The sequence below is a fragment of the Giraffa tippelskirchi genome, chromosome 4 (genome assembly GCF_054371585.1).
Source record: "Giraffa tippelskirchi isolate mGirTip1 chromosome 4, T2T-mGirTip1v1.2.pri, whole genome shotgun sequence".
In the NCBI taxonomy this organism is placed as follows: domain Eukaryota; kingdom Metazoa; phylum Chordata; class Mammalia; order Artiodactyla; family Giraffidae; genus Giraffa; species Giraffa tippelskirchi.
Window position 1 is genome coordinate 198,271,521 of NC_137278.1, and position 15,458 is coordinate 198,286,978.

Genomic DNA, 15,458 nt, shown 5'->3' on the forward strand with positions numbered 1-15,458 from the left:
TGAAATAGAAAGATCATTTATTTTGAAAAATGTCCCTTGGCTTGGGCTTAAGTGATATTCCCTCAAGATTATAGAATGAGGCTCTGCATTTTGGGAAAAAGACCAAGGCCCTGATACTGTGAAAGACTGAGGGCAGGAGGAGAAGGGGGCAACAGAGAATGAAATGTTTGGATGGCACCATTGATTCAATGGGCATAAGTTTGAGCAAATTCCGGGAGTTAGTGAAGGACAGGGAACCCCGGCCTAAAAGGCATATAATTTTAGAGGCTGAATTCCATGGACTGTATAGTCCATGGGGTTGCAAAGAGTTGGACATGAATGAACAACTTTCATTTTCACTTTTTCCCCTTTCACACTGGAAATCACTCCATATCCATTCAAAAACTGGTCCTCACTCTTTTTTACAGCTGTACTCCACTGGGTGGACCACTCTCTGATGTTTGAGTATATGTTTTTTTCCCAACATTTTGTGATTTCAATTAACACTGCAAGGAATTATTTTGTATGTAAATATTTTCTTGTTTTTGGAGCTATGAATTTCTAGAGGTGGAATTAGTGGCACAAATAAAAAATACACGTGTAATATTTTTAGATAATGCCAAACATCCCCCTAAAAGCATTGTACCAGTTTTCATCCCTACCATCAAAGCATGAGATTGCCTGCTTCTGGAGAATCTGAAGCAGGTTATCCTGCTAACCAGAATGAGCCATTATACTTCAAAATTTTCACCATTAAGTGAAAAATGATTTCAGTATGGTTTTAACTTGCATTGCCCTATGAGTGAGGTTAAACATTTTTTCTTTTAAGAATATTGTGATTTTTGCCCATTTTTCTGTTGAGCACATGTTTAAAAAAAAAAAAAAAAAAAAGCTTGGGCACGAATTGCATTTTCCTTTCAAAGTGCTGGGCATAAACTAGAAGTTATACATTTGCTTAACATTTATCCTCTTCATTTTTTTCATTGTAAAATCTCTGATTGTGGTAACATTTTAGTCCTTGATATGGGCGTGGTCACTGCCAACATTTTATCAAGCTGTACATGTATGACTTGTACATTGCTAAAAAGTTACTTGAAAAACTCTGAGCTGATTTAATTCTGTGCTAAATTATTAGTGTCTCATCTGCCTGATGCTTAAAGGAAGCCTGATGATTCCCAGAATCAAACGCAAGTAACCCTGGCGTGAAAAGATGAAAGGATGTCCTTGAAAGGCAAACCCAGCAATACAGCACACACAATGCATTCTACTTCCTCTCCCACCCCGACACCCACTCCTACCACCCTCTAAGACCTCATGGAAGCTGACACCCCTAGACGGATCTGCCTAACTCACCACCTATAGGAAAAGATTTATCCGATGGGCAGCAGTAAGGATCCCCTGGTCTTAGTTATTTGCCTACAATCCCTTCTTTGTGTCCCAATAAGTGATGCCCTTCTGTTTCAAGCTTCATTTTCTCCATGATTTTCAAGTATAGCAGCAGGAAACAAGCAGTCAAGCCTATTACATGTGATAAGCTCCTTAGAGAAAGACCCTTAAGGGCTTGGATTTTTTTCCACCGTTTTTATGCACTGGGCAGAGTGGGACTGGCTAGTTAGGTGTGTCCCCTCCTACCCTGTGGGAGAGATGGGGTAATCCAAAGAAACCTGATGTGGGGTGCGGGGCTGGCTGGATGGAGGGTTTTTTTTGAAAGATTACTGGTCGATTTGCACCTTTCAGGATAGTCCTAGCTGAAGTTATAGTAAACACACACACACACACACGCACGCACGCACGCACGCACGCACGCACGCCCTTTCTCTCCCCCTTCTCTGTTTTGAGCAGCCCTGGGAGCTGTGGCAAGAACTCGGGCTCTCCGAGCACCACTGGAGCTTAGTCTGACCCCCAGTTCCGGACAGTGTACTGGATTGTCCACACCTGCGCGGTGCAGGCCTGGAGAACAAGTGTGTAGCCACCCCAAATGTCCTTCTTCATCTCCAGACATCGCTTGGTGGCTCTGTTGATAACGGCTCTTCCCTGGATGGAAGGAGAAAGAGCGAAATTACTAACACGCCCGGGGAGAACATCCCTTCTCCTGCTCCCAGTCTGCCTGCCCTGCTGCGATACAAGTCCAAGGGCTCCCTTGGCAAGTCATCCAGAGGAGACAGGAAGCCAAGCGCAGAGTTAGATCACCCAGAACCTTCTCTCCTCCCCTCACGGCGAGCTAACCCCAGACCCAGGAGTGAGCAGTGCTGAGCCGATTCCCCTGTTCTCTTTCGCCCTTCATGAGCTGGAAGCATCAGGTCAGCACGGCTTGCAAGTCAGGCTGCAGCCTGGAGAACCGCGGACCTCTACTTGGTCTCCTTTCTACATCCTCACCACTGAGCTATCCGGACCCTCCCTCCCACCAGCAAGGCTCTCTGGTGGGACAGGAGCAAAAGCCCCATTCAAGAATCTCAGCCTGTTGTCTCCACCTGCTTTCTCTGAGGCGCAGCTTCTGCCTCCCTGTTGTGGGGGTTTCACCAAAGTTTACTGCTGGAAACACTAAGGGCTTTAAAGTCAAAGAGTCTGAGTTGAATGCTTGCTCTGTTAATGGAGAGAGAGATGTGGGCAGATGACCTAAGTCTCAATTTCCTCATCTAGAAAATGGAGCTACAATTAATATCAGGGTTTTAATACTGACTGAGCTCTGTGCCTGACATGGAAGACATGCAACAGATCTTAGCTCATTTCTGCTTTTCCCCATTCTCACGGGGCTGAGGGAGGGACGGTGTCCTACTCTGTGCCCCCTTGTGCCACCTCCATCACCCCAGACCTCTTTGCTCCTTACCTGCTCACCTTGACACTGAGGGTCATGCCATCTGTCCTGGCCCTGTCCTCCTCTCCGAGCTTTTCCACTCCCCACCCCGCTCTCCACCACTTTGCAGGAATCTGCCTCAGTGCCCGGGTTTAACAGTTCCCTATATCCTTAGAGTTCACAGCATCCAGGTGGATGTCTGGTGAGAAGCCCGGAGCTCACTGCTCCCTCTCCATGACCTACCTCTCCCCACGTGTTTCCTTGACACCAAGCAGAGCTGCTACTGTTTAGTCGCTCAGTCATATCTGACTCTTTGCAACCCTATGGACTATAGCCCGCCAGGCTCCTCTGTCCATAGGATTCTCCAGGCAAGAATACTGGAGTGGGTTGCTGCTCTTTACATCCAAATCTCTGCTCCCTCTATGACCCTGTATCCCTGCCTCTCATCTCTTCCAACCACAGACTGCCCCCAATGACCCTGCTTCCCCAGTCTCACCTGACCCCTCCCTTGCCACCTGGGTCTCCCTCTGCCGGCCACCTCCACACCTCCCTGGGTGCATACATCCAGCATCGGTCATTCAGGGCTGCCCCCATCACTCCCACTGCTCCATTCTCTGGACCACAGAGTGCTGCTGGAGAGGGTCCATTAACCGAGTAGCCTGGCCTCAGAAGTGCCTGGAGCAGCCTGGCCTCAGAACTTGGCTGACTCCTGCGGGCTCCTCGTCCAGGCCTCCTCAGTACGCTTTTACCCCTCAACCACCTTCACTAAATGCCTTTATTTGTTCCTTTGTCAAAAGACCTCGCTTCCAGCCAATCTAACCCCCTCCCAAGTGCCATGAGCAATCTCAGGGGTGGTCTCAGAGGAGCTGCCCTGTCTCTGTCTCTGCAGTCAGCATCCCCCATGCTCGGAGCCCAGCCATCCCTGATGCTGAAGAAACACCCTTCCTGTCTAACATCCTTCTCTTATTTCTCCCTCTTGGCAGATTCCTTTCCTACTGACTTTAAATATATCCAAATGTTCTAATATTCGAGAAGGGAAAAAAAGCTCCTAACTCGACCATCTTTTTCAACCAACATTCAGTATTTTTCTCCCTTTAAGAATCAAACTTCCCAAGCAATGAGGCAAAAACAATGGATATGATTCTGTGTTTGAATCCTGGATATGTTGTGTGACCTGGGAGATGTTGTTTGACTTCTTTGTGCTTTAGTTATTTCACAGATAAACTTGAGCTAGTGGTAGTACATCTCTTATAAGATTTGGGTAAGGATTAAATTAGGCAGGGTTTATTCCAATGTTTGGTACTTAAATATATACTCAATAAATCTTGGTTATTACAATTTACAGGCTTCCTTGGAGGCTCAGTGTGTAAGAAACCATCTGCCAGTGCAAGAAGTGTGGATTCAAACCCTGGATTGGGAAGATCTCTTAGAGAAGGAAATGGCAACCCACTCCAGTATTCTTGCCTGGGAAATCCCATGGACAGAAGAGCCTGGCGGGCTACAGTCCACGGGATCTCAAAAGGGTTGGACAGGACTTGGTGACCAAACAACAACAAAAATCACCCTGATACAGACCATTATCTCTAATGAACTCAGACAAAAAAAAAAAAGTCTTCAACAAAATACTCGAAAAACTGCACCTTCAGTTCAGTTCAGTTGCTCAGTCAGGTCCGACTCTTTGTGACCCCATGGACTGCAGCACGCCAGGCTTCCCTGTCCATCATCAACTCCTGGAGCTTGCTCAAACTCATGTCCATCAGGTCGGTGATGTCATCCATCCATCTCATCCTCTGTCCTCCCTTCTCCTCCTACCTTCAATCTTTCCCAGCATCAGGGTCTTTTCCAATGAGTCAGCTCTTCACATCAGGTGGCCAAAGTATTGGAGTTTCAGCTTCAGCATCACTCTTTCCAATGAATATTCAGAATTGATTTCCTTTAGGATTGACTTGTTTGATCTCCTTGCAGTCCAAGGGACTCTCAAGAGTCTTTTCCAACACCACAGTCTAAAAGCACCAGTTCTTTGGTGTATAGCTTTCTTTATGGTCCAACTCTCACATCCATACATGACTACTGGAAAAACTGTAGCTTTGACTATATGGACCTTTGTCACCAAAGTAATGTCTCTGCTTTAGGTACATATGTATGTTTTCCTGGAGACAGTCCATAGCATTCCTCAGGGGTTATTAGCTTTAAGACTTATTGTTAGATAAGTCCATGTCTCTTAAAATGTGAACCTAACCTAACATATTACCAAGATGCTCAAAGATACTCTTATAGACAAAGCATTGCCTACCCTTCTCCCTCAGGACATCCCGTTCCTGCCAATGTGGCTTAAGAATGTAGCCTCGTCACATAGTAAATTCCATATAGATTGTGGTCAGCCACATTCCTCATGCCACTGTCATGCGACTTCTGCCAGATTCCCTCTACCCTATTCATAGTCAACTGATGATGATGTTAAATCGGGGCTTTTACATCAGTTCTTATCGACTTTGAGCCCAATGCTCCAGACTCTCTGATGATCACAAAAGCTAATATTGTTGAACACTTTCTATGAGGCAGATACCATGCTAACTGCTTTATACACATTATCTCATTAAATCATCTCCACAGGTTTGTAAAGTAGAAATTATCATCAAGATGAAGAAACTGAGTCTCAAAAAGGATAAGAGAAGAGCTAAAGGGGACCGAACTAGGATTCGAAGCCAAACTCTGAATTAAGTTACAACAGATTCCAGCACTTTTTACCCTGGCCACCCCACCTGGGTTAACACACTCAGTAGTTTTTTTTCACACTCAGTATTTTATGCCCAGTGTTTCATGCTCAGACTAGAAAAATTTCTAGTATTTTCCCTACACACAGCCACAAAATTAATCTTTCAAAAACACTACCAGATCAAATCTGAACTCCTCAGACTATTTTGTTGTTGTTGTTGCGAATCTACAGACCGAAACACATCAGGCTCCTCTGTCCTCCACTATCTCCCAAAGTTTACTTAAATTCATGTCCATTGAGTCAGTGATGCTATCTAACCATCTCATCCTCTGCTGCCCTCTTCGCCTCTTAACCTCAATCTTTCCCAGCATCAGGGTCTTTTCCGATGAGTCAGCTCTTCTTTCACATCAGGTGGCCAAAGTATTGAAGCTTCAGCATCAGCATCAGTCCTTCCAATGACAATTCAGAGTTGATTTCCTTTAGGGTTGACTGGTTTGATCTCCTTGCAGTCCAAGGGACTCTCAGGAGTCTTCTCCTGCATCACAATTCGAAAGTATCTATTCTTCAGTGCTCAACCTTCTTTACGGTCCAACTCTCAGACTATACGTTAAAATATCTATCTTAAAAAGAAACAAAAACACGTGACTCACCAGTTTAAAATCCCAGTGTATGTTCAGTTTATCTTTGGTTGCCTTGGAACATGGCTCTAAAGTGGGCTTCTCCCCTTTGCCGGGGTCTGTCAGGCAGCGATCATCAGCGTCTCTCTGTGCAATCAGTGGTCCCACATAGAATTCCCCAGTTAGGTGATAGTAGACATTCTGCAAGAGAACAAAGCGATCTGCCGTGGACCCTCAGTAGGGGATGCCCTTGACCTCACAGAGGACATAAAGGCTGCTCTTGGGTCCCTTAGACACCCAGTCACCATGGAGGAATCCCTGAGCATTCCTGGGTAACAAGGAGTCTCCTCTGTTCCTTTCCCCACCCCCAGCTGATTCGAGAAAGAAGACCAGGCATGACAAAGAGACACTAGCCTGCTTCCTTCCACACGAGGGCTCCAGTAGAATCATTTCTTACTGGATGAGGGAGCTTATCTTGGAAAACAGAAACAACACAACTCAACTTCAGAAGCTGTCAATATAAACCCCAGTTAAGGGCTTGTTTTCAGAAAACCTTTCAAATGCTCAATTGCTCCCTGCCTTGCTCTGTGAACTTGGACAAATTGGTTGTTTTCGTGTCTCCATTTTTTTTTCAATGCAACTACCCTGTGGACTTCAAAATGTTCCCATGAGGGCAACATGCAAAGTAACATGACAGCTGGAAAAAGTCCCCTGGGTGCACCCTCCACGTGGTCCCCGATCTCTCCTACCCCATTGAGGGACTTCCATTCAGCTTCTCTCTTCCCTAACCCTCTGTTTCCTTCTCTATGGAAGAAGCCACAGGGACCACCTTCCAAGGCATACAAGGGGGCAGTGGGAGGATGGAAGGGGCGAGGGGAAGAGGAGGAAAGGAAGGGATTGGAGATCGTTTTCAACAAAGGTATTACCACGGAGAGCACAGCCTCTCTAACTACTCTTCCTGTACCTGAGATGGAATGACTTCTCAGATGAGCTCGGAAGGGCTGAGTTACAAGCACAAGTTTGGGCTTCTCCTTGACCCATTACCCAGGCCACTCAGCTCCTGTCTCCCCATCACCTAACACCAAGTCCAAAGCTGCCACAACAGACTGACCGGGGGGCCGGAGCAGGATGATACCTGGGAACTGTATTGATGGCAGTGATGCATGATGGGGGTGTTGCCTGGAATAGCTCCCTGGTCCAGGCAGATGCGTTCATCCAACGTGTTTTTCATCTGAGGGAGCAAAACACATGGCAACACCATTGGAAAGAAGCAGAGAAGGAGGGTCCCAGAGCCTCCCAGGGCCCTGCACCTTTGCCAGTATTCCAAGGGTACCCAGAAGGGGCAAGGGTTTGAGATCCTGACAGCCACTTTCCAAGCACTAGACAAATGCCGAAGCGAAACTCTGCTGTGATGCGCTTCCTGGGAACATCCACTTCCTCAGACCATCACAGCACAGGTAAAAGAAGGGCTCCTACACCTGCATTCAGGTGGGTGAAGCCACACACCCTGGTGGGCTGAGGAACTGTGAGGGTCAGAGCAAGGGCTGCTGTTTACAAAGTAAGGAACCAAAGGCAGAGAGAAGGAAAAGATGGGAACTGTGGAGTGAGAGAGGAAAGAAAACCAAGAGGGTTGGAGGAGAGAGTTGGGGGTAGGAAGAGAATGGGGGAGAATAGGTTTTGAAAACCCTTGTCCAGGAAGTCATGAGACTCAGGTCTCTTCATCTTTTACAGACAAATGTTTAAAACCTGCAATGCAGTTTCATAAAACGTACTCTTCCGTAGGCCACAACGCTGTGGACTGGCTTCAGGAGAGGATAAACATTTTTCAGATACCAGTCAAAAGTTTTGCATTTCAGTTTCTTCCGGAGTGCCATTCTGGAAGAAATGTCTCCAAAATCGATTCCAGAGTTCTGCAAAGAAATCATGGAACATGGCTGCACCCCGCAACACCCTGGACTCCACCACCTGGGCGTGCTCAGATGTGTCTGACTCTGTGCAACCCCATGGACTGTAGCCCGCCAGGCTCCTCTGTCCATGGAATTCTCCAGGCAAGAATACTGGCGTGGGTTGCCATTTCCTCCTGCAGGGAATCTTCCTGACCAAGGAATCAAACCTGTGTCTCCTGCATTGGCCAGCAAGTTCTTTACCACTGAGGCATCAGGGAAACAGATAATGCAGGAGGGAAGCAAGTATTTTCCTGATTCCCTGTAAGATAACCTTGATCATGTATAGTTTTCCAGGAAAATTGGAAGAAGCTTGACCCTTAGGAATTTCTGCTGGTCTCACAGGCACTTTTGAGGACTGCGTAGCCAGTTTTATGTCTCATCAGTAGCAAGCTGATGAAGACTGCTCCTGTTTGAGACGATATTCACGTCAATCAGGCACAAAATAGTTCTCATGATGGCCAGAAAAGGCTTCCAAAAGGAGCAATCTGGCAGCAAGACTGGGAGGTTAAAGGAGACGTCCTAGAAGTGGTATCTGTGGGGAATCAAAGTGGAAGGATGCTTGAGCCCAGAGCCACAGCTCAGGGACAGAGAGAGCATGTCATATCAGCCTCAGGGACTAAGACCAATGATGTAACCTTAGCCAAGGAGGTTTTCCTTGTTCACATGCGTCAATAGAATTACAGTGCCTGCTACCACCATCCCTCGCCCCACTGACACGTTCATGTCCTCTTAAGACAGTAAATCCTTGCCCACTCCTGCCCCACAAGGAATCCCCCAATATAGATGACGGATGAAGGACACAGAATCTAGAAGTTTCCTTGATTTGAATCCTACCTCTGCTCTTAGGACCTTATTACCTTAGATGGTTTTTCCCCTTCTATTCTCTGTGTTTCACTGTCTTCACTGGTAAACTTAGAATAATAAAAAATAAACCTTACGCCAGAGCTACGTGGTGATGAGCCGTGCGGGCCTGAAACTAAGTCCTGGGACACAAACGCTAATGCCATTGTCCTCACACTGTGAGGACATGACTTCAGGTCTTTAGGGCTGGAGTGGCCCTGTTGCAGAGAGAAGCCAATTCTGACTCCAGGCTGAAACTGCTTCTTTGACTTGCTTTCCGTTGCTTTTGTTATAATCATACCTAATGGGCTGCCTTAGAGAATCCTGCCCCTCTGCCTGACTCTTAAAGTGCCTTTGTTCAGAACCCTGTCCACCTGTGGATGGCAGGAAGGAAGAAATTAACACATCCCCTTGCCTAAGGCTTGCCATTCTTAGATGTTTGCAAGGTTAATGGCCTTTGTTTCCTCACCTTCCTCCCTCACCCTTCTCTGATCTATAAAAGACACAGGACATCCAGACCCCATAAGATGGCTATTTAGAGACATTACTTTGCCATCTTCTGGCGAATAAAGTGATATTCCTTGCCTCAACATCTCATCTCTTGTATTCATTGGCTCGTCATGCAGCGAGCAGACCCGGCTTGGGCTTCTGTTCCTTCCCATTCCCACCAGGACCACCATGCCTTCCTCCTCCTCCATCCTTCTCTGCTCTGTCCCATCCAGGACGAACCTGGAGAGGTAGGTTCCAAGCCATGTAGACCATGTCTTTGTACTCGTCCATCCAGATTTCAGCCACTCTCAGGGCGTTCCGCTTCAAGGGAATGCTCAGGTCTAAAGAGTAGGGCTTGTGGTGTCTCTCCAGGTGGGCGACTCGGGAGCAGGGCAAGACCTCAATCCTACCTCCACACTGCCACACCTGCAAGGGAAGGAAAAACAAAATCGCCCGGGCAAGCTGGACACACAGCCAGTAAGAGCACAGCCTGTTGACTGGGACACCACTCTTCGGAACCACTTTTAAAGAGTATAGGGACTTCTCCGGCAGTCCAGTGGTTAAGACTCCATGCTTCCACTGCAGGGGGTAAGGGTTCGATCTCTGGTCGGGGAGCTAAGATCCTACATGCCTGGTGACCAAAAAACCAGAACATAAACCAGAAGCAATATTGTAAAAAATTCAATAAAGACTTTAAAAATGGTCCACATTAAAAAAAAATTTTTTTAATAGAGTGTAAATTCAGTCCTTCTGCCTGTCTTTATGAGCCTCCCAACCTATTCACTGAAAACAAACTGCTTCTCTCCCATCACTCAGAAGCTCCAGAAATCCCACCAGGCATGGGCTCCGACCCACAGGAACTGTGAGATAATCAATGGATCTTGCTTTGAGCCACCAAGTTTGTGATGATTTTGTTACACTGCAGTTGATAACTAATATAGGTAATTCTTGACCAAGAGACACCCCAACTTGATCATGATATAGTTGTAAACATTCTTCCTTGTTATCCTGATGGATACACACATGCTTTTCATTCTAACATGAGGCTTAAAATATTTAAAAATTTGGTCTTTGTCCCAGTAGATGATAGAAGTAGTAGATGATAGATCTACCACTTCGTCGCTGTTGATGATACATCTAGTGATGTTAAATTGATAGAATGGCTCCAGTGTGTTCTCTTCACGGATGTTCAAGCGAGTTGCATTTTCTGGGAAATACTAGACCGTCCAGCTGTTATGCTCAGTCATGTCCAACTCTTCGTGACTCCATGGACTGCAGACCACCAGGCATCTCTGTCCATGGGGATTCAGGCAAGAATACTGGAGTAGGTTGCCATGCCCTCCTCCAGGAGATCTTCCCGATCCAAGGATTGTACACAGATCTCCCATATTGCAGGAGGGTTCTTTACCATCTGAGCCACCAGGGAAGCCCTTCCAGCAGTGGTTAGCAACCTACCACACGCATGTCTGCAAATCCCTGAACATCTCAGGTCCAGTGGCTCAGTTAAACACCTTGGGAGGGGTTATCCTAGACCAACAGCTTTCAGATTTTTCTCTCTCAAGTTATTCCCACTTGCCAGATGTCCCCCCACCTACCCACCCTCCACTCCCTCCCTCTTTCTCTGAAACACACGAAAAGAAACAGGAAGTTTCTGATTATAGTAGCAATGGCTTATTTTGCATCACAAACCATCCTGACATTTTTCAGGAAGTTAGCCCTCACCATGTAGGTATTATGATTATTCCCATTAAAGTAATGGGCCCACCCTTACCAGCTAAGAAATGACACAGCCAGAAGGAGTCTGTGATGCTCTGGCACAGTGCCAGGGATACACAAGGTGCTGAACCAGGGTGGGTGTACTTTCTCTCCCATCAGACCAAAACTCCATTTGTATTTATACAAATCCAGATGCACCATCAGTGCCGTGGCCTCTAGGTGTCAGAATAAAACACCACATGCAGCTCTGATGTTCTCCAAAGTCTGTTCTTAGAGAAATGTACACCCTAGCAAATGCTTAGAGGTTTGAAAGGACAAATGGCCACATGCGCAAACCACGGAAGCTGGATACAGGTAAACTGTTTTATCAAGAAAAGGGAATAATGACTTTTCAGAGGCAACTCACTCTAGTATTCTTGCCTGGAGAATTCCATGGACAAAGGAGCCTGGAATAAGTGGAGTGGGTTGCCATGCCCTTCTCCAGGGGATCTTCCTGACCCAGGGATCAAATCTGCATCTCTTACATCTCCTGCTTCGGCAGGACCCACCTGCCGAAGCCACATGAGAAGCTGTTCTCTTCATAACAATGAGAATACAGATGTGGTGTTGAGTGTAGCAGAACAATGAGATGGAAGAGGCTTGGTTCTCAACACCCTGCTGGTGGTAATTTAGTCACTAAGTCGTGTCCAACTCATGTGATCCCATGGATTGTAGCCTGCCAGGCTCCTCTGTCCATAGGACTTCCCAGGCAAGAATACTTCCCAGGCAAGAATACTTTCCCAGGCAAGAACACTTCCTACTCCAGGGGATCTTCCCAACCCAGGGATCAAACCCACGTCTCCTGCATTGCAGGCAGTCTCTTGGGTTGTAGGTAAATTCTTTACCACAGCCACCAGGGAAGACTGGAGCTGTCATCTGAATCCTGAACTGCTCATATTCAAACTTACAGGAATTAATTTCTACCTCATTTAAACCTCTGTTATTTTGGCCTCTGTCACAGGAATCAAACAAAGATTCTAATTTCTCAAGCATTCATAAATCATTTCAAATTATTTATCAAGTTTGAACTGCACTGTCATCCTTAGAAGGGAAATAAACTGGGGCTTCCCTGGTGGCTCATGGGTAAAGAATCGCCCGCAATGCAGAAGACACAGGTTCAATCCCTGGGTCAGGAAGAATTCCTGGAGAAGAAAATGGCAACACATTCCAGGATTCTTTCCTGGGAAAATTCCATGGACAGAAGATCCAGAAGGGCTACAGTCCGGTATTCAGTTGCTACAGTCCATGGAGTTGCAAAAGAGTTGGACACAACTTAGGGACTAAGCCACAGCTGCTGCTGCTAAGTCACTTCCATCGTGTCTGACTCTATGCGACCCCATAGACAGCAGCCCACCAGGCTCCGCCATCCCTGGGATTCTCCAGGCAAGAATACTGGAGTGGGTTGCCATTTCCTTCTCCAGTGCATGAAAGGGAAAAGTGGAAGTGAAGTCGCTCAGTCGTGTCCAACTCTTAGCGACCCCATGGACTGTAGCCCACCAGGCTCCTCCATCCATGGGATTTTCCAGGCAAGAGTACTGGAGTGGGGTGCCATTGCCTTCTCCGTAAACCACAGCAAAACTGGTCAAAACAGATCATGAAAGAAAATGGACACGAACCCATGTCATGCTGTCCAGCTGCTTTGGCTGTCCACAGGGGGACAGACTGGCTGCCCACACATCTATATCCTCTGGTCCCTCTGCTCATTCCAGTTCCTGTCTGACTGGTCTTGCAGAGAACCATCTGCCCCAAAGTTGGTGTATCTCAGGAGATGTTTGGAAAATGCCTGAAGTCTTCAGGAAAATAGGGACACCATCTTCCCAGCAATATCTCCTGGACTATACAGACCTATACCAAGAAGCTCCACTCTAGAATCTCCCTAGCGACCTGGAACCATGAGAATTTGTTCACCTCTTGAGCCAATGGCATCCTTGTCCCAAGGTTCCAGAGATCCTCTACCTTACCCTTCTGCTTTGTTCCATAATGAGAATGGAAACGTACCTACCCTCAGGCTAAGTTCCACATTCTCTCCTCCATAGGTCAGCATCCCACCATCCAGAGAGCCAATTTCTTCCAAGAAGAGCCTGTCAGCAGCCAGGATGCCCATGATGGAAGGACTTCTGTGGAGCACATGTCAAGAGAGTCACTAACCCTGGACGCGGAATGTCAGGATGAAGGTGACGGGTAGGAAGCTCAATGATGATGTAGCCTTTGAAACTTTCTCTACCCAAGCTTCTTTTTATCCTGAAGGCTTTCCCTAAACCCTCAGGCTGAACTAAGTGCATGGAGCCTTCCAGTCTCAGATTATATTGAAATCCATCTTGGCATCCCTACTTCATAGCCTGGTAAATGCTTAAAGTGGCTGAAATGTTTTCTAAAACATCATACACTTTGCTTTATTTTGCTTAAAATTCCTTAAATAGCCCAAGTATCTGTGATTTCTTTTCTGGGATCAGCTCTTTTTTTAACTTTTAATTTTGTATTGGGGTATAGCCAATTAACAATGTTGTGATAGCTTCCTGTGAACAGTGAAGGGACTCAACCATACATATACAGGTACCCATTCTCCCCCAAACTCCCCTCCCATCCAGGCTGCCACATAACATCAAGCAGAGTTCCATGTGCTCTTCAGTAGATCCTTGTCGGTTATGAGATCTGCTTCTTTTTTTCTCTATCCTTCACCCCAACTCCTACTCCTCTCACCCAGCTCCTAAAACTACCACCAAAGACAAACAAAGCCCAGACCATCCATCACTAACTTCCCCTGGACTAATCAAGTTTCCTGAGTTCATGCAGACTGACCTCACGGGAGCGGTGACATCATGGAGATCAACCCAGGCTTTCGGCAGTGCATCATAGCGGCACCAGAGTTCCCAGTTAAACCCGTCAACTGCCAGTGCATACTTAATCAGTTTAAAGGTGTCAAAAAGAATGTTGTCAAACACAGGAGACACAATCACAGTGCGGTCTTCCTGAATCCGAGCCAAGATGGGCTCCGCCCTGCAAGAAGGGTGTGTAACAGACCCAGGTGGGATTTGAGGATAACAGCCAAAGTGAGCAGACAAAGCTGCTCCATCATATACCCTTGTCCTGACCCTGACCACCTTCTTCACTCAGGCCACGCTGGCTAGTGGGCAGAACTCTCCAGAGTCCCGAGAATCTGCAGGTTTGAGGAATAGCTGGGGCTGCTGGTGGCTGACCCCAGTCAAGAGCACATTTGAAACTGGGGTACCCAAGTACCAACCCCAAGCCACTGTGAGCAGTGATATCAGTATCTGCCTGAATTTGCTTTACTTCTTGGGTCTCCCTGCTTCCAAAATAACATCTCTTTGCTATCTGATTCCCCACATTCTTTGAATAACACAGCTCTTCGTATCATGTAACTTCATGGGAAAACTTTCAGGATTACCAAAAGGTAGTCTCTTCATATATGGATGTGAAAGTTGGACTATAAAGAAAGCTGAGTGCTGAAAAATGGATGCTTTTGAACTATGGTGCTGGAGAAGACTTTTGAGAGTCCTTTGGACTGTGAGGAGATCAAACCAGTCAATCCTAAAGGAAATCAATTCTGAATACTCATTGGAAGGACTGATGCTGAAGCTGAAGCTCCAATATTTTGGCCATCTGATGTGAAGAACTGACTCATTGGAAAAGACCCTGGTACTGGGAAAGATTGAAGGCAGGAGGAGAAAGGGACAACAGAGGATGAGATGGTTGGATGGTATCACCGACTCAATGGACATGAGTTTCAGCAAGCTCCGGGAGTTGGTGATGGCCAGGAAAGCCTGGCTTGCTGCAGTCCATGGGGTCACAAAGAGTTGGACATGACTGAGCAACTGAACTGAACTGAGTCTCTTCATTTTATAGATAAAGTAATTTGTTTGTTTAGTTGCTAAGTCGGGTCCAACTCTTTTTCGACCCCATGGACTGTAACCCACCAGGCTCTTCTGTCCTTGGGGGTTCAGGTAAGAATACTGGAGTGTGTTGCCATTTCCTACTCCAGGATATCTTCCCAACCCAAGGATCGAACCTGCATCTCCAGGATTGGCAGACAGACTCTTTACTGCTGAGCCACCAGGGAAGCCCTAAGTTGTGACTCATTCAAAGTCACAAAATATCTGGCATAGTCAGGGTTTGTATCCAGTTGTCAATACTCCAGGCCTATTGTTTTTTCTCTAGACTACTTCCTGTAGCCAACCAAAGTCTTTGAATAAAAACATGCTGTTTTCGGAGCTTCCCTTTTCTTAAGTTCTGGTATTGACTTTCCCTACTTCCACGATATCCCATCTCTACTCATTGTATGTACAATTTCTCCTCTCTCCCCT

The 15,458-nt window shown here is 46.6% G+C and overlaps 1 protein-coding gene across 1 annotated transcript in view; it reads right to left on the reverse strand.

Moving 5' to 3' along the window:
- The window catches only part of GALNT8 (polypeptide N-acetylgalactosaminyltransferase 8), a 44,318-nt gene continuing 28,860 nt past the window's right edge, over positions 1-15,458 (reverse strand). Inside the window, exons 5-11 of the mRNA XM_081593791.1 lie at positions 13,936-14,133; positions 13,139-13,253; positions 9,622-9,807; positions 7,879-8,016; positions 7,242-7,337; positions 6,140-6,307; positions 1-2,013 (exon numbers count right to left, since the gene is read on the reverse strand). Coding sequence (XP_081449917.1) covers positions 1,870-2,013; positions 6,140-6,307; positions 7,242-7,337; positions 7,879-8,016; positions 9,622-9,807; positions 13,139-13,253; positions 13,936-14,133 — 1,045 coding nt within the window. The 3' untranslated portion in view covers positions 1-1,869. The remainder of the gene's footprint in view (positions 2,014-6,139; positions 6,308-7,241; positions 7,338-7,878; positions 8,017-9,621; positions 9,808-13,138; positions 13,254-13,935; positions 14,134-15,458) is intronic.